The sequence below is a fragment of the Plectropomus leopardus genome, chromosome 16 (assembly GCF_008729295.1).
Source record: "Plectropomus leopardus isolate mb chromosome 16, YSFRI_Pleo_2.0, whole genome shotgun sequence".
Lineage (NCBI taxonomy): Eukaryota > Metazoa > Chordata > Actinopteri > Perciformes > Serranidae > Plectropomus > Plectropomus leopardus.
In genome coordinates this window covers 28,152,452-28,176,357 of record NC_056478.1, presented here as the reverse complement: position 1 = coordinate 28,176,357, position 23,906 = coordinate 28,152,452, and the positions used below count along the sequence as shown (strand labels likewise).

General features: G+C 39.8%; 1 protein-coding gene across 1 annotated transcript in view; it reads right to left on the bottom strand.

Moving 5' to 3' along the window:
• The window catches only part of LOC121955895 (ephrin type-A receptor 7-like), a 32,064-nt gene extending 14,078 nt beyond the window's left edge, over positions 1-17,986 (bottom strand). The window contains exons 1-10 of the mRNA XM_042503980.1: positions 17,983-17,986; positions 15,857-15,981; positions 13,159-13,327; positions 9,262-9,406; positions 6,088-6,143; positions 2,959-3,084; positions 2,321-2,506; positions 1,439-1,500; positions 1,004-1,213; positions 81-296 (exon numbers count right to left, since the gene is read on the bottom strand). Coding sequence (XP_042359914.1) covers positions 81-296; positions 1,004-1,213; positions 1,439-1,500; positions 2,321-2,506; positions 2,959-3,084; positions 6,088-6,143; positions 9,262-9,406; positions 13,159-13,327; positions 15,857-15,981; positions 17,983-17,986 — 1,299 coding nt within the window. The remainder of the gene's footprint in view (positions 1-80; positions 297-1,003; positions 1,214-1,438; positions 1,501-2,320; positions 2,507-2,958; positions 3,085-6,087; positions 6,144-9,261; positions 9,407-13,158; positions 13,328-15,856; positions 15,982-17,982) is intronic.
• Positions 17,987-23,906: the final 5,920 nt, after the last annotated feature.

Below are 23,906 nucleotides of genomic sequence, written 5' to 3'. Positions count from 1 at the left end.
TTATGAGGTAGTCCATCAGCAGAATGACAAACACACTGTTTTAGTATCTTAATTACTTTAAGTATGCAGGAGTAACTTACGTCTTGATTGGACATATCCCAGTAGGGCCGTTCCCCATAGGACATGACTTCCCACATGACAATGCCATAACTCCACACATCACTTGCAGAGGTGAATTTACGATACTGTATGGCTTCCGGCGCGGTCCATCGGACGGGTATTTTGCCACCCTGTTCAGTAAAATGCAGGTCAGTGGCTGGAGTAAAGATCAAATTCATAACATCCTGCATCTTCCCCTAAAACATCAATTAGAGAAAGTTTTACAGTTACACACAGGGTCAAAACAATCACTTTCCCACAAACTTAGCAAAAATACAGGCACTGCCCTCGACTAAGGCACCCTTTGTGGGTTCGTAAGATGCAAACGATTATTTTATTCATAGTTAGTAGATAATTAATAAATGTTTTATAGATTACTTGCATGTCATTAATAGGAACAACAAGGTTGTGTAATATCCCAATGGTGGGTGCTATTGCAGGGCACTTTTACTCATTTTTGGTTTGTTTGTTATTTTGCTGTTTGCAGCGTTTGCACAGCATTTCATGGCAACTTGCTCATTATATTCTTTCCCATGTTTTCGACAAATATTGCACTAATATTTTTTTAGGTTTCAGAGGTTTAAATTCTTGTGAAAGGCATCTGAGTGCAGTACAAGAAACGGTGACGATATGTAGGTGTTAAAGGGTTAATGGTAAATATCAAATGTATAAATTGTTAATTAACCATTAATAAGGCATGAATTACAACTTGTGATTCATTTATAAAAAGGGTAAACTGTCACAAAAATGTAGAGACACATAGATGTTTTGCATATTAAAAATGGTGCAGACTAGCTGGGCGTGCACCAGCACTTCTGCTCTATTTTCATGCACCGGCTGTGACTTGATTAGAGGATTCAGACAGGGCTCTGGGTAGGGAGAGCGAACGCTTTAATTGACTCACAGTTGTTGTGTAGACAGCCTCGGGATCGTCGTCGATCACCCTTGACAGGCCGAAGTCAGACACTTTACATACGAGATTGCTGTTGACAAGGATGTTTCGTGCGGCCAGATCTCGATGGACATATCCCATATCGGAGAGATATCTCATTCCTGCCGCGATGCCCCGCAGCATCCCCACCAACTGGATGACTGTGAACTGACCGTCGTGTTTCTGCGCGACACAGAGAAAACACAGGCAGGGTCAGCCATCTTCACTGACCATGAGGGAAATGTAGGTCACAGCACTGCAGCAGCTCTAGCACAAGATTTATGATATTTATGCGATGCACAGATCCTCCTGCAGACTGCCTGCTTGCTGGGACACTTTGGAGCAAATGCAAAAAAGTTACAAAAAGCTGCTTTTTTGAGCCTCCTGTGCTCCGAAGGTGATACTCACCCTGAGGAAACCATCTAATGAGCCGTTCTCCATGTACTCGATGACAATCATCACTGGCTTTCCTGCAGAACAAAAAAAAAAGATGGACAATAAAAGAAGATGATTAATTGATACCTGAATCTGTTTGCTTACTAAATGCTTCACAATAGACGACGATGCCGAAACTGCTTCCAAGTTATTTTTAGCCGCGTGTTTCATTGGCTTTTAATTAAAAGTTACCATCTGCTGCTTTTATTACAGTGTCTAAATGAGAAAATGTTAAACAAGGACTGTGGCTAATTTAATCAGATATAATGTCACTCTAAATACGGCACTGTTACCTCCCCAAAGCTAAATATACTTTGGTGATACTGATCTTTCAGGATATTAAAGGGACACGTCACCCCAAAATAAGTTTTCCTCTTACCTGTAGTGCTATTTATCAATCTAGATTGTTTTGGTGCGAGTTACAGAGTGTTGGAGAAAATGGCCGTAGAGATGTCTGCCTCCTATCCAGTATAATGGGACTATATGGCACTCAGCTTGTGATGCTAAAAGCACCAAAAAAAACCCAACATTTGAAAAACTCAACAGCAATGTGTCTTTTCAGAAATCATGACCCGGTAACTCAAGATAATCCACACACCTTGTTGTGAGCAGTTCTATTTAGGAACTTCCTTCTTTGTAACAAACTGCTCTTGCCAACTATATTACCGCAGGAAGTGTGCATCTACTCATGCAGGAGAGGCTCGTGCTTGTTGACAAGTAGATACAGAAAAATATGTTTGTGTTTTTGTGTTTTGTTTTTTTTAATTTTGGGGTGAACTGTCCCTTTAAATTGTGTCACGGCGTCATCATTAAGTCCACACATTTTATCTTCATTTTACCTCCAAGCATGCTTACCTCTCGTCACAACCCCCTCCAGATGAACGACGTTCGGATGGTCAAATTGTCCCATAATGCTGGCCTCGCACAGGAAGTCCCGCCTCTGCTTCTCCGTGTAGCCCACTTTTAACGTCTTTATGGCAACTGACACATCCCGTTTCCCGGGCAGCTTGAGCCGGCCGCTGCACACCTCCCCGAACTCTCCTGAGTGGGATGAAACCATTCATGAGTGAGGGGTTGGTGGGTGGGTGAAAAAAAAATCAAGCACTTCACAATGACAAATTTATTAGTGTATTTTGAGACAAAGCAGCTGTGCAGTGGTGGAATACAAATTGGAGTGCGACATCTTGTTATACTCAGGGGAGTGTAACCGAGACCTATAATAAGACATGCTAGAGATGCATAGATACTGTCATTGACCGCCTATGTAAAACCCATGTGGCAGCAATTTCTCACCTGCAGGAATCACTGTGACTGCCTCTTGCAGATGCAACCCACACATTAATTGCAATGAACTTTTTCCCCTCTTTGCAATTGCACTATCAATATACAATGCATGAAGCTGTGTCAATGTGTAAATATTTGGCTGTCAGTGTGATATATGAGAGCGCGGAGTGACTAAACGGCAATAGCTGAGAGAATCCGTATGGGCTCACCTGCTCCAATAACCCGCTCGATTTTAATGCAGGAGGCGTCCAGCTCCTTGGCAAATTGATGGACAGCCCTGTTTGGGTCCTCATAGGTTTCAGGGTCAATGTAGGTTTTGGTGCCTGGAAATTTAACTGTAGAAAGGTAAGAGGATTACTGTTATGATTAAATATGCACGCTACGCACCAGCGGGCACTTGACAGGCAAACGATTACTTAGACCAGAGATTCAGAGGGAATTGCTGAACAGTCAGCGGCCGGTGTCAAAAGGGTTTTCAACACAGGGATATTCATCACAAATGGCAAGCAAAGATTTGAGTAACCAGCACATGGGGCTTTCATGAGGCTGCCGGTTACCTTTCACCTCCCTACAGCTGAGACTACCACTGAAGAAGAAGCTGTTTCACTGGCTTTGTTGCCTCATGCATTTATCATACTTGGTGGTTTGGTTTATTGACACATGATATCATTGTACTGTAAGCCCGGTAGCAAGAATAAAATGCTGCAATTGTGTTTCTGCAAACCAGGGATATGTTACATTTGTGCATTTTGTACTAATGACAGTTGAGATTACATATGAGCCGAGTTTATTGGGACAAAGAGTGGTCGATTTTGTGACACCTAGGTATGAAAGCTATGATCTGTTCATCAAAGAAGGCAGGTGCATTTCAACAATAGATTGGGGTCTTTCTAGCCATTTTTGGTGAAATCTATCTGCATTTTTTAACAACAGTTTGGGAAATACCCAGCCATTTGTTGCAACCAAACCTGGTATTTGTAAACCATGCCTCAGGATATTCTTGCCATTTTTGTACCAAACTGGGTATTGCAGCGACCAAACTGGGTATTTGAGTTCTGGTTATATCCTGGAGTTTTTGTATCAACCAATCAAGTACTGCAGCAACCAAAGCAGGTATTTTTTAACAACAGTTCAGTAAATGTCCAGCCGTTTCTGTCGTGACGGGGTACTTTTTGACAAAAGTTTAGGACTTAGCCAGCTGTTTTTGTAGTGACTAAACTGGGTATTTTTTTAATGACAGTTTGGGACATGCCTAGTCATTTTTGTATGATCATACCTGGTATTTTTTAAAAACAGTTTGGGACATCTCCAGGTATTTTTGTAGTCACCAGACCAGGTATATTTTAACAAGAGTTTGGGGCCTGTCCAGCTGTATTTGTAGAGAGTAGTGGGTATTTTAAACCAAAACATGATGTTCTCTGAACCCTAACCAATTAGTTTTTGTGCCTAACCAATTCCAATTAAATTGAAGGTTTAGAATTTATTTCCACTGTATAGCCTTGAACTATTTACTTTGAAAACCACCTACTTGAATTTGTGTGGCCTGAATTAAACTCACTCAATTTACTACCAGATGAACGTAAGCAACTTAACTAAAGCTGGATTTTTTTTTTTTTTATGAAATTCAAGAACCCTAAAAAAGGAGAGTATATACTTAAAATAATGTTTCTCAATATGGCCTTTCTTCAAAACAAAAACAAAACAAAAAAAGAGCTGAATTTAAACCACATGAATGAAGAATTAAAGCATTAAGAATTAAGATGTGATGACAGTTTGGTGTTTAATTGCTCATAAGGCTCAGATTCATATAGCATCTATTTTATGCCCAGATTTTCTCCTATTTCTTTTGCAGACATGACTCACAGCTAATGAAAAAAAAAGTTTTTTAGAACTTTTATTTGGATTTATAAATAACAGTGTGTAATATTCTAGGCTAAGACTGAAGATAATACCAAAGATAAAGTCAAAAAGGACACTGTGCCAATAATTTGCCCAACAACACTGATATGAGAGGAGTTCATGAATATCCATGACGTGAGAATGGAAGCAGTTTGTAGAAAATAAAGCAAACAAACAAGGTTGGAGAAAGGCCAGCGCTGGGGTAGGGGGTTAACTTTTTCCACAGTGCTCCAAATTAACAGCAAATTACAGTATTATGCACTATTAAGTGCAGACACCACTCACGGGGGCGATTACACTATGCATTTTAAATTCCGCTGATAACAATATAACCTGTCAACTTTAAATTTTAATGAGCTACTACAGCCATAATATACTGGATAAACGCTGGACCACAACATCGGAGCAGAACTGCGAGCTCATCCAGCCTGAGAGACACTTATTCTCTGTAGGGCAGGAGGAAGGCAATGTGGCCAATCCGGCAGCGTAAATACAACAAAATGCATTGTGCTCTCCGGCGAGGGGGGACGCCAGCAGCTGAGATTTCCCTCCACTTGCTCCCATAATTGCTTCGTCCATCCGAGATGTCAGCGGATCTGATAGGAGATGTCTTATCACGACTTCCTAGCCGCTACATGGCAGACAAATTGGGTCTACATGTTGAATTTGTGCTATCTAGCTCGTGTCGCCCTGGCAGCCTCTCGTCATTTGATATTGCACGGCGGATCCCTCCATTAAGCAAGACACAAGCCTTGTTTGTGTTTTCTCCCGGTTGTTCTTCAGTTGGTGGGACCTGAGGTGGATCTGTCAGATACTTAGCGGGAGCCAACCTGGCCGGCACTGCCTCTGCTGTAGCCGTACACTTTGTGTGACACCCCCTGACCCTTTGTTTCCAAATCAGCAGTTTGCCTACAGCGTGGATCATTACGGCTCCACTCGGGGAAGCTGTCTGCAGCTGTATCTCCAGGGGCATCATTAGGGGTGTTGTAAAAAAAAAAACCCTCTTAGTAATAGAAGGCGCCTCGAAGCAGCCCCCTCTGACAGAGTGTGTACAGCAGAGATTCTGTCGCTCACAAAAACCTTTTTTTTTTTTTTTTTTTTTTTTTTTTTTTAAGAACACGCCTTCCTCCCGGGTCAACCTCCCTGACAGCTGTCACATTCATGCGTTTGTAGTTTCCTAACTTCTTCATCTCCGCAGACCGAAGTCTAGCCAATCAGCAGCAGATGTTAGCCTGATTGTTCCCGGCTTTGACTCAAATCAAATGAACTGGGATCAAAGAGTCACGCCTGTGGGTGCTAATGGGTTTTAAGGCACCCTTCCTGCTCTGTATGCAGTGATTGAGATGTCTCCGTCTATGTGTGTGTGTGTGTGTGTGTGTGTGTGTGTGTGTGTGTGTGTGAGAATACATATATACTTTATGTTTGCGGCAGGCACTCACACTGGAAGTAGAGCTCCTCGTCTCCCTCCTGATCGGCTTTGCTGTACCCGCAGTGCCTGCACGGGGGGGAAGAGGAAGAGAGTGGCAGAATCAACTGATTGTGCAGAGGAAATAAACGCCCCTAAATTGCAAGAATTCTAATGCGGCAACTAATGCCGAGCATGACAAATCTCCTGAGAAAGAAACCCAGCCGAGCAGCAGGAGCGGCGGAGCCAACAGCCTGGGAAAAAATGCAGCTCGAGTATCTAATCATGTAACATATCAAATAATGCATGCAGGGTAAAGGACTGTTCAACATGTCATGTAATATTAATTTGTAATATTAACGTGTTGAAGGTTGCCTCAAACAGGTGATGAGCTGCACAACGTTGGTCTTTGAGCGTGAAGTGGAAAAAACAACATGACGTGAGGAGGTGATATAAGCCACGAGTGATGGACATGCACTTACTGTTGATGTTACACATGAGCAAACAATTCCTTCATCTACAGACCCTTTCACTGCGTCTATAGCAGGGAAACAACTTGCTTTGCTTGAGGGCCAAAATTACAGGAGCCCAAAGCCAGTTGCAGCAGACCTGCACATATTTCTATGATTTCAGGACTATTCTAGGATTCTAGGATGCTTCAAGGATTTTGAACATTTCTAGATTTTAGGAAATTTCTCACATTTTAAGACATTTCTAGGATTTTTGGTCATTTCTCACACTATAGGACATTTTAAGGATTTAACGGGCATTTCTCACATTTCTGGACATTTCTGGGATATCAGGACATCTCTAACATTTTACAGCGTTTTGGGGAATTTTAGGATGTTTCTGGGATTTCACATTTGTAAGATTTCAGGACAATTCTCAGATTTTAGGATATTCCTTGGATTTTAAGATGTTTTTAAGATTTTAGGACATTTCTAGGATTTAAGGATGCTTCTGGGATTGTAGGACATGTCTAGGCTTTTAGGACATGTGTAGGCTTTTAGAACGTTCTACATTTTTAAGATGTCCCTTGGATTTTAGGACCTTCCTCAGATTTTAGGACATGTCTAAGAACTCAGGACATTTTCTAATTGTAGGACTTTTCTCCGAAGGAGATTTTCAGATTTTAGGACATTTTTAATGATTTTAGCATGTTTCTAGGCTATTGGGACATAAGGACTTAGCTGCAAACTTTATTGAGGGGTGAGAGAGTTTTTCCACTTGCACTATTTTGGATAAAGAAGCTCTATTTTGACGCTGTTTTATGCACTGACACCTTATGAATAATGAAGGTACAAAATAAAGTGTAAATCACTTTATTTCTATCATGAATTAGAAAATGGTTGGGCCAATCAGGGGCCAGATTTGCCCTGTGGGCCGTAAAATAAATAAAATGGGAGTCGTCCATGATTCTCAAGGGAAAAGACACACTTATTTTCCACACGAATAATGCTGGTGACTCACAGCTGGAGCGCTTGAAGCCTTGGTTGTGCATTAAAAGCCCAGTGTTGAATCATCAGATCATAAGATGAGCAAAGGTTCAAGCCTAAACTCATTAAAACTTAAGGAGAACAGTCAACCACGACTCCCATGGTGCATCCACGCACAGAGTTTAACTGCAGAGCTAGCTGTAGGTGGAAGCTAATGATTGTCGTACAAAACTGAGAGGAAACATGATTTTTCAGAAGCTTGGTTGAAATAATTATAACTGATTGCCATAACCTCAACCAATAGTGGCATTAGATTTATCTCCAGACTGTTTTAATGTTGAGGAACACTGAGGGGTAGCTCTAAAAGAAAACTGAAATGGAAACTTGAGCTCTGTTTGCATCACTTTGGGGAGGAAGTGTGATGTTACCATGGAGTCAGCGAGTCTGGCTTTCGATGAAACTCCACCTTGAAAAATCTAAAAGAATTGATGGGTGTTGTGTTTTGCAAAATCTGCATTTAAATAGTTTGCACTCAAGGAAAAGTCTAACTTTGATCATTGTTAGGTAAGATCTAAAGTTATAAAGTGCTTTTTTTAAAAAAAAAAAAAAAGATTTCTGCTCAGATTTATGGACCTTTATCTTTAGCTGACATCTGAGAAACTGCTATCAGTGGAAAGGGAAAATCTGAGTCACTTTGGGACTTGGGACTCTACAAGTCCCCAGCAATGTCCCAAGTCAAGTGCCAAATCGTACACTTTAAGTTTCAAGTCCTATACAAGTCAAAGCACTCTTTACCAAAAGGAAGACCATTTTAACAAAAATATTTGAAAAAATGATGAATCCTTTGCAAAATTTGTAAAAAAGAAAGTTAAATAAGTGCAACAGAACTTCATCATAAAAAAGATGTGCTGACATTGTGCTTTCATAAAGCATGTAGCACTATTTACCACAACGAGAAAATAAAAATGTATTTTTCTGTCTTATGTTTCTTTTGTATGTTCTCCCGTAACTTGAACGGATTGGTCTCGAATGAAGTGAATAATCTGGATAATTTAGTGTTGACTTACTGGAAAGGAATAGCATAGTTGATTCGTGATATTAAGTTGGACTTGGTGAAAGGTATCAAATATTAAGTCATTGGTGTTAAAGTCCAAGTCAAGTTGCAATCTTTTTCTGATTTTATTAAATTTACGATTCATGTCCGAGTCATGTGACTCCAGTTCACATCTCTGTGTGTATGACATCATCTAGACTAACCCATGACTCAGAGAGGAAGGAGGACTCAAAAAGTTAATTCTTTTTTTAGTCTTTTAAATTCTGATAAACCTTTCACAAAAAGCAAGATCTGATATAATGCTGTTCGTGCAGATGAAAACACAGATGAAGTATGTGAGGTAATGGTGATAATGATGATGGGCTGGAAGCTTTGTGATGGTGGTTAAAAAAAAAAAAAAAAAAATCTGTGCCATACTTCATCCTGCCCTCAGGATCTCACACACTCTCTCATACACACATATAGGAATGCAGAGCCAAAGCTTTCTCGCTCTGGAGGACTTGTCTCATAATGGCTCTGCAAAAAATAGCTTAAAAATTTTGTTAGGGGATTGGCGGGTGAGGGGGAGGAGGATCGGAAAAAAAAAAAAAAGATGCATCACAACCCATTAGCACAGCATGCCACGACATGATGGGTGCACGTGTGTGTGCGTGTGACGACTCCACAGGCGCGGAGGCCCGTGAGTGACAGAAAGGCTAATTGACAAGCGCAGACTCACAGGAGCGGAGAGTCAATGGGGCCCGCGAGAGCGTACCTTCTCCCGATGATGAAGCCGAACACCATGAACACCAGGATGATGGTCCCCGCCACGGCCACCACCGCTATGATGATGACGGGGTTCTGCTCGCTGGAGACAATCGCGGCTGATGAGACGGACACACACGTCAACACACACGGACAGATATGGAGAAAAAGACAAGAAAGGCTCAGTGTGAACTTCAGCACATCAAAGAGTACAATCTGCAGGACATAATTGAGCCCAATGAGAGGCGTGGAGATTGATAACCCCCCTCCTTCCTCTCCTACCCTCGGAGAGAGTGGAGGAGGGACGCTTCTATTTTTGAGCCGTCCTTATACACACGGCTCTACTGTTTCAGAAAGTGGGCTTAATAGTCCCAGACGGCGACGGCAATGCCCTTCATCTCAAACAAAGACACATTCAGGTTGGATTGTTTCCCATTCAGAGCTCCCATAGTGCTCAGACTGTTTGCGTTGACAAACTGCCGATTGCTCCGAAGAATGGCTTGCCGTAGCATCGTATAAAGTCAACGCGAGTGGTGTATGAGGGGGGAAATTCATGCATTTTAAATCAAGTGGATCTGCGCTGTATAAATACTTTGAAAGAGAATGATTTTTTTTTTTTGTGGCCTGTCTGTCTGAGTCTGAAAAATGTGGTGACATTCGATCAGCTGTTCCTCAGTCAAGCTTCAATATCACACCAACTGTCTATTTCTGGAGGAATTAAGAGCACTCAGCTGTTATATTATACACTTGCAGGTTTCCCTCTTGAGACGGACACAGAGGAGGCTAGTGGTCCACCGTGCCCGGTCAAGGACACTTTGACTGGAGGGAAAACTTCTAACCTTGTCACAGGACATGCTCTGCATGTGGTATGAGTAATTAATGTGTCCTTTTGTGCAGAGATGTTGGGTGGAAGGTGGGTGGGGCGTGTTTGGGCAGGCAGGTTGGAGGCTAGGGCTTGAAATAAGAGAAATGAAAGAGAAATGAGTTAGGCTTATGGGACAGTGGCTAATGGAGGTTTACACCAATTAGAAGAGGGCTAAACATGTCCAGACTATAACGCAAAGACATGAGATTTATATCAATATTCCCATCCCGCTCTGGGTAAAGCTAATAAGCAGGATATCCCTTTTCCTCTGTTCCTCTGTTCCTACTGTTTGTGCTAAACCCAAAATATGCACAACTGGACATGTTCCAGCAGGAATATGATCCAAAATTGGGGGGAATTTAACATCATCAACCAAGATCACATGTGTCTCTGTAGTTAGCATGTAGCTACATGTAGCACTGTACATACAACAATGGCATGACTATCAGAGTTTAGCGTCACTTTTTAACCTTGAAAAATCACAGATGACAACTTCCAAACCAAAATATTCACAACCAGACATGAAAATGATGCAAAATCATCCCTTGTATCAGCATGTTGCTACATTACAGCTAGGGAATGGCTTTAATGTAGTACGGTTGCACTTTTACAGTGAACAATTCTCAATAAAAGCTTCTAAACCAAAGTCCTGACAACCAGAAATGTTCCAGCTGCAATGTGAGGCGAATCAGGGAGAAATTAACAACATCTGCAACCAAGATTACAGTTTTCCCAGATATAAAAAAATAAATAAATAAATAAAAAAAAAAAAAAAAAAAAAAAAAAAAAAATATATATATATATATATATATATATATATATATATATATATATATATACTGTATATTGGAAACAGAGTATTCAGAATGATCTGAAGCCTGAGGTTTTTGCCACTATTACAAATGTTTACCTCATTATTGGAAAGTTAACAATATCTTACACTGCCAGACATTATAATCCCCAACAGTTCACAGCAGCATCTCTCACCAAAAGTCCCAATAACACACTGTGACACTCGGGGCAGAGCTAATGTAACTGATTAGATTTAAATGAGTTTATCCTCATGACGCTACAGTAGCTTGTCCTTGTGCTTAGTGATTTTTCCCATGACGTGTTGTCAGCATAAAGTCAGAGCAATTTCTGTTTGCTTTGCTTGAAAGCAAATAATTTCCCTGGGCTATTACTGCTAGCTGGAAACATTAACAGGTTGTGCATAAATTTGGAGATGAAAGCCTGTGTTTTAAAATGATGTGCTGATATTACTGCTGTGGTCAAACTCTCCCTCTGTTAGGTGCTTGGCACCGGTGCATTTGGAGACATACTAATGTTCTCTGTGGGCTTTTCATTCAAAAGGTGATCAGACAGGTGCAAGGAAAGAGGGAATGAACTCTGAAGAGGTGAAACGTTATCAAATGAAAAGCAGCAGAGAGTGTGGCAATGATACATCGCTTCTCACTGACTGCCAAACCAACCTACATCTTTTTTTTTCCACTTTTACTTTTATACAGATTCTCACTGTACACACACTACACCCACTGGGAATGTATTAACAGATATTCAGATATTTCAAATTAGAATAAAATAAAAGAGTAAAACAGAACAAAGTATATGAAAGTAGCAGTAAAGGAAGAAATGGAAAGGAAAACTTTTATATATATATATATATAAGATATAAGATATATATTTACATATGTACATCTTTTTACATACTTATACACAAACAAGACCCGTAGTGTGTGCAAAAATATAAAATAAAGTCTTTTAAACAGTAAAAAAAAATCCTATAGTTATTGACAACAATCTGAAAAGTTCTTTTGGCCATTTTACGTGAACTTTTAAGACAGTCAGCCTCATTTTTCCCATAAGAGTCTAAAGTCTTTAAAGAGTTACTTGAGTCTTTGTCAACATGGATCATATCTTCTAATGTTTTGTGAGTGAATAACTAATGTAGATAAAACATTTTGAAATTGGTCCAGAATTGGGCGAGCTAGCAGAGGTGAAAAAGACTCAGTTGATATAACGTTAATGGGCAATGTGCACAATCAATGTTCGTCCAATAAAAGTGCTTCTTTTTGCCACCGACAGGTTCAAACTGTTTTTCTAAATGTCTGAAAACATTATGGAAAGGATCACTACAGAGTTGGACGTTTTAGTTCAAGTCTAAAATTCTTTTTGTTTAACCATAAACAGCCCTGAACTCTTCTTGCCGAATTTAGCAGACTCCATTTAAAGAAACAAGTATTTTATCATTGTAAAACACAGTTTATTCAAAGTCAGCAGACACAAAACAAAACTAACGAAAGTCGTCTTTGTTCCACTGTTTAAACAATCACCAACTTAAGTTTGGTTGTAATAAACCCTTAATTCACCCAGTTAGATGTGTAAATATGCTGGCACTATACTATGCTAAAATTACTGCATTTTTAAATGGATAATAAAAAGGTCTGTCTCTGTAGGATGCTTTCTATAATGGTTTCAGATACGTCTAAAAATAATCTGAGCCTGTCAGTGGCAAAAACAATTACTTTTAGTGGACGTAAATTGACAGTGCACAAATGCCCCTAGTGGTTACATTTGCAGCCCTTTTGGCACCTGTCGGCTGCAGCAACCTGATTCATTCATTCTACTTTCAAGAATTGGTTTATCACTTAAACACAAAAACATCGAAAAATAGGGTCCAAGATGAAAAATACCAAAGTTACTCTTTAAAGTTTAATGCTTCAACACCAAATCAGTCAGGTTTTATCACTACAAATCCAGTGATAAGTGCTGAAAAGTTATTGAGAAAAAAAAATGAATGAACAATGAATATCTTAACAAGGAACTTCAACTATTTATGAAAATTACCACATAAATTACTGTTTGTACCTCCTCAGAGCCCATTCTTTTGTTCATTTATGAATAATGTATTCGCATTCATTTGTATTCCTCCTACACAAACAACATATAATGCACAAGTAAAGCAATATCAGCTGAAAAGGAGTGTGTTCTTGCTATGAATCTTACCTGTGGCCTCTTCCTTGGTGGTTATCTCCAGTCTAGGGCCGTAAGTGCCGTATCCTGCCTCTGTGAAGGCCCTGATCTGGAACACGTAGGCCGTGCTGGGCTTCAGGTTGTTCACTGTGGCCGATGTGGACTTGGACCTCACCGTGGAGTACACTCGGTCCTTCTGATCCTTTACAAAGAATAAATCATGTTTTATTCAAAAATGAACTGGTCACCATTTGGGGCAAAATAAAAGAACATCCAACTGCTGTGTGAAAGTCTGGTTTATAACTGAGTCCCCTGAAATGTTGTTATCTGGCTTTCGGAAATACAGCAGATATACTTCAGAGGATGTAATTACCTGCACTTTGTAGAGGGAGCGAACGTGATTTCACAATGTTTCATCCCACTAGATACAGAGTGTGGCAAATTTAGATGAAACCGTTCAAATTTATTCGTCATTAAACTAAAATTCATTTTATGTTGCACTACTTTATTTTGCTCAGCTGCAGATAACCAGACCTTCATGAGAAACATGTGTTTATTCATAGTTCTCCCTGCTTTTATAAGAATATATCTCCCTGTATCGAGTCTACATGTTTTAGTTTGCCACTGATGCACCTTCAACACTTCCTCCATGTTTACCTGTTGTCTTGATACATTCAGTATAATGTGCATTTCTAAGCATTAATTCCATCAGTCCAGTGAATATGTCAGTTGCCACTGTGCTGTTCTGACTTTCTGTTTTCTAAGAAATACTGTTTTTATTCACAATTTAAATTCAAAACACGCTTCTACATTTTCTCACAACAAATAAAACTTACAGATGCTTCACAATAAAAGCCTTGTAGTGACTTAAAGGGCAAAATTCCATCCTTCCATGCGCCAATGTTTGCCTTTCATTGACTGATTAGTTAGAAAATCAATATTTCTGTTAAAAAAAAGTCAATACTAAATACAGTTAGTGTGGTGAAAAATTTACCCTGTGCTTTTGAAAAACATATGACCTAATAATACTGCATTCATAAGGATTCAGGCAGATGGAAGACAGCAGATGGACTTCTGGACGGCACAGGAAAAACAAACCAACACCTCGAATGGAAGGATTGCAAAGCCAAACGTGCATGACAATATATTGAAAAGGTGATGTTGTATTGTTGACAAAGAATAAAATAAAATATATTTATTAAAAATATTTCAAGTCAGCAACACTTTAGAGTCGTAGGGCTAATCCACACTGTACAGTGCCAGAAAAAGGTTGTCATAATTAAGAGGGAAAAAAAAGGTGCAAAAATTTGTGATAAATCAGAAGAAATACCCTGGGAGAGGGTAATGAAAAACCTGTTTTTCATTGGCCAGTACTGTTTTTACTTCTATCACTGATGTATCACACACTACTGCTACTGTAAACCCTGCTGTTGCAATATAAGATGATTAGAGCAACTGAAATAGTATAAAGAATGGACCTGGGTCAAACAAATACAGAACTTGTACCCAGAAGACAGCTGTTTGTGTCCTGTATGAAAGATAACTTATGGCATCTGCATCTGATGCTGAAATCACTAACAAAGTGGCGGTATTTGATGACTTCAGAATAAAAACTGGCTGGTAGCATCAACTGGTACGATACAGTAACATTACACTTTGGAGTCATGGAGTTAACACGCTGTACGGTGCCAAAAGGTTGTGATAATGGAAAAAAAAGGTGTGAAAATGTGTCATAAATCAGAAGAAATAGGTGAGAATTCTGACTCCGGGAGAGAGCAATAAGAAAAGGTTGGATTGGCAAGTATTTTCTACCCTCTGCCTGAATCCATGTGAATACAACGTAAGCAAAAATCCAACAATTTCACTCCATTTCTTGAATACCTATTTGAGAATTTACAGAATTAAACAAATTTAAAAAATGGAAAAGATTTTCTTCATGTTTAATACTGATCTTTATGCTGATGGTAAATTATAGAAAATCTCGTATTTTAATTAGGAGTATCATCTCACCATTAGGCAGCCTGCCATATAGGCATCATAAGCACACATAAAAATATCTTCTTCATCAGTGAATATATTTGGATGCACAGGCTGCTCGCATTGTGTACTTTGTTGTTGATCTGTAAATGTTTTGCTCGGCAAAAGCCCAAATGGAATGCCAGGGTCTGTTAGGGGTGTAGTTGTTGTTTCCAATTTTCCACTTTTACAGCTGGGCAGACCACAGCCACAGTACGTGACACAGAAGACTGATTCGTCAGTGTTTTCACGCGAGGCTGTGGCCAGCAGGACCGGCATCAGAGCTCTGCTACCCCTGCCTTTGATTCGCTGGGTTAAATTCGCTCCATTAAACCTTGCTGTAAAAAGCTGATGTGTTCAGACTTGAAACACAGGGAAGCAGCGGCATAATCTATGTGGAAGGGGATGGGAGATAACAGTGACAGATTACTAATTCTGGCAGTGCAGCAGCGGCGGATAGTGTGTGTGCTAACATGTGCGTGGGGGCGGCTGTGAAGGACTACAGCCTGATTAAAATCTTATGAGCATCTCATTCATTATTGCAATTATGAGACAAAGAAGGTACTTGCAGAATCTTGTGAATTCCACTCACTGCAGCGTGCATGCAGAATACAAAATGAAGAGTCGGCAGAAGTGAATGCAAAGGGAAAAATGGAAGGGGGAAAGGGTTCCAGAAAGAGACAAGGACACAAACAAATCGACTGTGGGAACTCACTTTTTCGTAGTATTTGATTTCGTACTCCGTGATGACGCCGTTGGGCTGCTGGGGCTCCTGCCAGGAGAGCTGGATGCTGCGCTGCTGCACCTTCTCCTTGATGACCTCACTGACCTGGGACGGAGCTGTTTAGACAAGAGCATGTCAATAAGCAGAGGGCACTCAGCGCTCACACGCATACAGGCAGGCACAAATCAGCCACATGACTCCTCCACCGACACTCAGCGGGGCCTGGTCTAAATGTTTACACCTGCTGATTGAAATTTCAATTGCAATGCAAACAGCAGAAGATGGCGTTCCCCCAGCCAGCGGGAAAATGCAATATGTAGATTATGAATGACAATTCAGCTCAATTCAACATTTTCCAGTGGAACAAGCGGGCACTTACTCCTGCTGATGACACAACTATTGAGAGATCCTCTTAGAGGGAGAGGGTTGTACCTGTAACCTTGTGACACCAGTCTTATGCACACCAATTATCTCTGGCTCTTTTGCATGACTCATTTTAAAGTGTCTGGCTGCCTGGATTAACTGCTGCCACATTTAGATTGCTAAACAGTGCCCACACAGGCACAGTTCTATTTTCCAGCTGTCAATACCCAAAGATAAATGATGGAACTTAAACCTACACTGGTGCTATTTAATGTCTTTGCATATAGCTCTATCATTTACTAATGGGTAAAGGTTAGGGTTAAGTGCTTCTACTGCTACTGCTGCAACAATTAGCACCGCCACTGCAAAACCATTACTGTAAAACTACTTTTACTATGCTATCACTGATGTGGAACCCAACTACTGCATTATAAGATGCTCAGAGCAACAGATGCAGTATGAAGAGGGAAAAAAATCTGCCTATAAGGAGAAGATCTGGGATGCATATGGATCAAACAAACACAGAACTTTCACCCAACTGTTTTTGTCAACATTGACATATAATATAATATTAGTATGTGACATAGGTCACATACTTGCGTCACAATTGAGTTTGGTAATTTGGAGAAAATCAAATATTACAATATTTTTGACCAGTTTCTCCAAATCGACACTGCAGCATCACTCTAGGGTTGACTATCTGTGCTTTCACAAAACATTTACGCCAGGGTTTCCCCTGCAGTCATTTATTTGTGGCGGCATCTCCCACCAAAATTAGATTTTGAGATTTAGAGCTGCATCATTCATTGGGGCCATTGTTGAAATATATATTCCATCCAGTTAATTATTAATCCACACTCTTGGAGTGCAGAGCGCACTGGGAACACATGGAACAGAAGAAGAAAAGTGCAACACTTGCAACATCACAAAATCCAAAATCTAAGATGAAATTTAGTCTCACATCACAATATCATCATGTCATTGATACATAATCCTGCCCTATATCACACCTGATGACATATTTATGTCACTTTATGTCACATCCAACCCTAAACTCATAACAAATGTACAACATTTGTCAACATTTGTATACTGGACCCATGTGGGTATTAAATGGGCCTTAAATGGGTTATCTGAATACCAACTTGGTGTCATGTCTAGGAAGTTATGTTGATGTTGCTTTTTGTTTTTTGTTCATGTTGTCTTGTGATTTCCTGTTTTATTTTGAAATTCTAACTCTCCTCTTGTTTCAGGTCACTTACTTCCTCCCTTTGTGTGTTTTCCCGCCAGTGTGATTGTCGGCCCCGCCCTGATTGTCTCCACCTGTTTCCCCTTACCTTGTGTCTATATAGTCAGCGTCTCCCTTTGTCCTGTGCCAGTTCGTCTTGTCATGTCAGTCAGAGAACCAGCACCATTTCCATGCTCAAGTCACGTTTTGTTTGTTGCTCGCTCCCTCTTATTGATCAGGCCAATTACCTTGTTTTGTTTGATACTTTGTTGGACTCTTGTTTTATTTGCTAGCAGTTTATTCCTCGTCAGAGTGATTTTTTGTTGTAACTTTTGCAGCCTCTTCAGAGTGATTTTGATTTTGCCTTCCTGTGAAAGACTGTTTTCATTGCCTTTAATAAATTTATATTTTGATACTTTGATCTCATGTGTTGTGCATTTGGGTTCAGCTCCTAGTTCAGTCTTGTCACTTGGTAATCAGATAGCCCTAGCATAACCCATGTTGGGCCCACTTGGGGGAAACTCACCCATGTGGGCAATTGGCATGGGGACATTATGGAAGCCATGGACAATCCCATATAGGGCCCTATTTTTCAGCCCATTTTACTACCCACATGGGCCCCACATACACAGAGGAGACATGACAAAGCGGCTCTATTTGAAAAGAAAGTTATTGAAACCAGTTAACTTTTTTTTTTTTTTTTTTTTATAGAAATAGGTTAAAATCTTCCTTTTTACAATTGCATAGTCTTCCCTTCTCCCTAACTTCTGTACTTAAAAGATTTTTCTCAGCGTACTGCTACTGCTACTAGTTCTGCAGCTGTGTCGTCTGTTCCTGGTTCAGCTTCCATTACCTTTACATCATCATCATCATCACCGCCTTGATTATAATCATCGCCATGTTTACAGCACTTTTCTTAAAGACCCCAGTGAGAAAAAACAAGAAAAGCTTTTTGGGTTACTAAACCTCACCCTAAGGAGATGATGCTTTCAAAAAAAAAAAAAAAATCTGCTTATCTGCACTCTTAACAGCCCAAAGATCCTTTCTGTAAACATTCTGTGAAATCTTGATGACTCATGCTGCTCTTGGGGCAAAAACATATTAATTAACACGTCTTAGCACGTTTGAAAAGGCGTCCAGGGGACAACGTGAACTCCAAAGTAAAAGGCACTTGTCAGGAGCTCGACTTTGATTTCTGCTTCTTGGGTTTTTCACGGATCAGAGAAAGTGCTTTAAAATGAAAGGGAGGCTTGCGAATGATGAATTTACACTGAAAATGTCTTAAATGACAGCGTGATGATATGAATTTAGTTGATCGTCTCATTTTGGGCAATTTACAAATGATGGAACGGAACAAGCTTGGCGTTTGGTATAAAATAAGCAATAATCACATTGATATACTTGTATTAGTAGGCCAATTCTCTGAAGATAACCAATAATTTTATAAATGCATTAATAAACAAATTTCCTAAATTAATTTATAACTTAATTTATACATTTTTGTGTGCAAAACATAAAAGAACGCTGCTAATTAACTGTTCAAAAATGTTTTTGCACATGAATTATTCAATAAAGAGGAAAGTGTTAAATTTTTACCTTAAATGGACAGTGTATTACAGAGATGCACACTGTAATTTGGAAACTAAAGGTCATATTTTGAAAAAGAAAGAAATTCTGTTACTGTAGCTTAGAAAATAGCAATTAAATGATTTTCCAAAATATTTATATGGCCTGCCATTTTAAGGGCTATTTTTTCGGTGCTGAACAAGAACCAATAGGAGACAAAAACAGTCTTTCCCATGACGAGCAGAAGCTGCTGAAGTGCTGAAGTGTCTGTGCCGTGCTCAGTGACCCATTGGGAGCAAACCTCTGCAGCCTTAATGCAGCCTGACCCCGGCTTGTTTTAAGATGACCCGCCACTAATGACTCCGGCTGGATTAAAACCTCATTAGGCCTCATCGGCATTCCTGACAGTAACGCGCAAGACAGCGGACACTCGAGACCTTGTCAAAAACCTGCTGTTGTGACATGTTCCCCTCATAATCCACCCAAAACACAGAAACAATGTATCCTTTCTGAGCGCAGTCGGCCGGTCAAGGGGACGATTGAGTTTTCTCTCACGAGTCACAACAAGCAGTTAGTGCAGCTTAACTTCATCCAATTTGGCTGCTTTCTCGGCCCCCATCCAGGCGGTGTCCTTGAAATATGGACCGTTCTCCTCCCGGTTCCTAAATCTGGTTCGGGTTTATGGGCACTAAATGATGCTTCTTGTCTGTTTACTGCTTTAATCTGACATTTGCTTTCATCCCCTGCAGATGTCTTTTTCTACCCTGCGTACGCATAGAGAAAGGCTGCCTCAGGGTATATATTTACACTGCTAGGAACTCTTGGACCTGAACGCTGTTGAACAAATGGGATTCATCGGCCCAGTGGTTTGTTTCTGTGCTTATGACCTGAGCTGGACCAGTGTTTCCATCTATTTTTTTATTTTTAATGTGTGACTAAATGCTTTGCAATATTGTTTTAGCTTAAATACTTTTTTGTTTTGCCTTTGTCACATACTAACTGAGCGGTGATTCAGTGCTTATGGCTAAAGTTATACAACGTGCAGCATTAACCCTCTCAAACCTGGAACAACATCACTTTTCTTGTGCTGTTTTCAGATGCCTTTCATAAGTATTTAAACCTTTGAACCCCAGCAAGTTGGTGTTAATTCTTTCACAAACATGGGAAAAAAGAAAATGAGCAACTTGGCAAGATATGTTCTGAAAAAAGTCAAGAAATAGTCGATTTTGAAAATTATTTTCAAAAAGCTATGGGATAATGTCTTGGTAAAAATGTCCCCATGTCATTCCCTTATTTATTTTTTTCATTTATTAATATTATTATTATTACTAATGTTATTATTTACAATTTTTGGGGTCATTCCTCCTTTGTTGCTCTTTGCCTTTTGTCACATGTAAATTGTAATATGGAATTAATGCTACATTAACTATAAAAAAATCTGAATCTGTATATATAATATATAATGTATATTTAAAGAACTAAAATAATATCGAAAAATATAAATAAACTGGATACAGCTACCATCCTCTTGTTTAAACGCTCTTAGCATTACAATGCAACACATCTTCTTTCTTTCTTTCCATGTTGTTCCCACTTTACGACCTCAAAGCACATAAACACAACAAAGTCGTAAAAACAATTTCCCAACTTGGAAACTTATGAGATCACATGGGGGACACTCCAGAAAACCTGGATAGCTTCCTGCCACTGACAAAACTTAAGACTGGTTTCTGCTACCAAGCTTTGATCTTTTTTGCCTCCAGCTTTTGCCTTTTACATCAAACATCAAATAATTGTCATACATGTGCATATGAGATTTTTTGTGCCCTTGTACTAATTACAAAAATGATGGCTCTTGCTGACAGAAGAGATAAATCGTCATTTTCAAAAACCACACACTTGTCAGAGATACATGGTTTTCAAGCAGCAGCGGGAAAATCTCCTGAGCCACAGAGCCAACACGCAGCATGTGGAACTCCTTTCCCATACAGCTTCCTCTCCCTCCAGAGTGTGACGCAGGCACCAGATCTGCCCCATTTAACCCCCTTTGGCCCGCGGCTGTAGTAGCAATGACTCAGCCCGGCCCCATCCCCACCCCATCTTTCACTACCTAACCCCGCCACGGGTGACAGAGCCAGGGCCCTGTGTTTCCACAGAGATCATGAGATCAGCGAGTGGTATTAGCAGATGCGTTGTTTCACAAGGCTAAAAGGTGAGCATTTTGGGAAAGGTGATTTACAGAATAGAAAAGCAGTCTCTCTCAGTTTCTCTGAGCTGTGAGTGAATACCAGATTTGAGCATTAATTCTAAGAAAAATCTACTCCTCTGGCTCTCTAACCCAGGCGGTTCTGTGTGACAGCCATTAATGACTGACTTGATATCATGGAGCCCAGCACCAGTCAGCCACTCTCAGACTTTTACCATACCTGAGGGGCTTAGCAAGGCGGAAAATTGTATAATTGTTATGCCGCTCTTTAAGAGACTGTTTGGGCAGGCATTTGTGCATTCATTTTGCAATATTAGAAAATGTGTTAGTGACCCCGAACACCTTCTCCCTGTAAAGCTAACTGATCCAGAAGCCAGTCGCCACCGTGCTCAGCATTCAGATACGTTATGAATACATTAGACAGTGCGTTTTAATATCCTCTTCTTTCACTCAGTCGCCTGATTCCGACTCGGAGGCGAACAGCAGAGCGGAGGTAGTTCATTACATAAGCATCTTTCTCTGCCTGCGTGCTTGCCTCATGGACCGTACCAATGCTATAAGCTCATATATTAATTACTGATGTTTTCAAGATGCAATCATGTATCTTGACGCCGGTGGCACCGTGATTGTTGAGGTGCACAAGATTGCTGGCGTTTAATAGTGTTTTAAAGGTTTTTAATTTGAAAAGGAGATTATAATGTCTCCATGAGAAAATAATAATAATAAAAGATAATCCTCTGGGCCCAGTGTGGGCACATAAACAAACGTAAAGCACAGCTTTCTTACAATTCATACAGTGGAAAGGACATGTTTTTGGAAAAGGTAACTAACTGTATTGTGCATGTTTTCATTCAAAAATGGAGCTTTTCATACAATAATTGACACTGTCTGACAGATAAAAACAAATGTGACACACTGAAAAATCCTACCATCATCTTAAAGAGTTAGTTCAGATTCTCTGAAGTGGGGTTGCATGGGGTACTTATCCATAGTTAGTTAATTATATACAGAAGATGTCTGTTAGCACACCTCCAGTTTGTTAAAGCAGGCAAGAGAGACAAAACAGAAGCTAAGAAATGTATTGTTGTGGATGGGGACCAGCATCAATATGCATTTTAGCCACCTAAACATGATAATTGTACACTTGCCAGTGACCCATAAATTAGCAATAAACTAATAAAAAGGCATAGGAAATTAACCTGAAAATCTAAAAAAAGATTAATTATTGTCACACCAATTATTATAATTATTGTAATTATAATTATAATTATAATTAATTATTATTTCCCTAACTTTTTTTCCCCAGACATTTTCTCTAAGGTTTATTTTTATCTTTTTATTTAAAAAAAAATAATTTTCTAAATCTACTAATTTCTCACAATTCGATAAACATGTATCACCAGGTTGCTCATTGCCTTTTTCTCATGTTCTTGAAAGAAATCAAACAATATTGCTCATGGTACGAAGGTTACTTGTAAATGGCATCGGAATCCAACATAAAGTGACAGTTACAGTGATGTCACTCCAGGTTGACAAGGTTTATTTGTTTCAGTTGTCTATCTATGCTCTTAAAAATTGTGTGATTTTGGTAAGTCCAAACTAACCCTTTTAAATGCCGAAGTCAAGTAGAACACATTAACTAACTACTCAAGGCAGCGGTAGTCCAGCAGCTCCTGTGTTTGATAATGTTACATCACAGTCTTTATTACCAGTCATCTAATAGAAAGGTAAAACAGTGAAAATATTGGTGTAAAAATAAAATAAAATATGTAAACACAGCACACATTAAAATTAAATTCATTGTTTAGGTGGCTAAAATATGTTTTGTTGCTGGCCCCCATCTGCAGCAGAACATTGTTTAGCTTCTTTGTCTGTGCTCTTGTCTGCTTCTCCAAACTGGGGCTATACCAACCACCATCTACTGTAATACACTCGCTATGTATAAGTAACTCAAAAAACCCCATTGCAAAAGATCCGAACTGTCCCTTTAAACTTTATAGTTTTATTTTCAAGCACCTGTGTTAGGTTACTTAAAATCCAGCTTCTCCAGCTGGCTATTCTCTCTGTCATATCAAGTATTTCAAGTACCGATGCATTTAACACACAGTATAGGCCAATTCAGTTCCCTCTTTCATCACTGCATAGCTGAATATTTACAGTTCAGGGGAGTCTGGGTTGTTAGACTGAAGCCTTTTTAACGCATCATCTCCAGCAGCCTGTGAAACAAAAGACCGGCGACAGTTTGGTTTGGCTGGTTTGATGCTAACGAGGTATGACATAATCAAGATTACTTTGACTTGATGTTGTGACTCTTAAAACAGAGAAAAGAGAGACTGCTCTTAAAAGTTGGCATCTTGGGGGAAATGGATGTTTAAGGAGTAGTCACTGCATGAGAGTCTAAAAATGGTGATTGTTGTGGATGAAAATAGTTCTCCTTGAGGGGATTACGAGACACAAAGTTGAAGGTACACCCCAGCTATTTCGTAATACGCTGCCATAAAGTTGGCAGACTCACAAGAGATAGATTCTAAAAAATGAACGGTCAGAATTGAACCAGCAGAGGCTGAGTTATGTTGACATTTAAGGCCTGGCATGAAGCAAGCTCCCAAAATACCAGATCCTACATTCCCCACAAGGAGAGTTGGTAGTGTCTGAGATTAACAGGTCAGGGGGCAAAT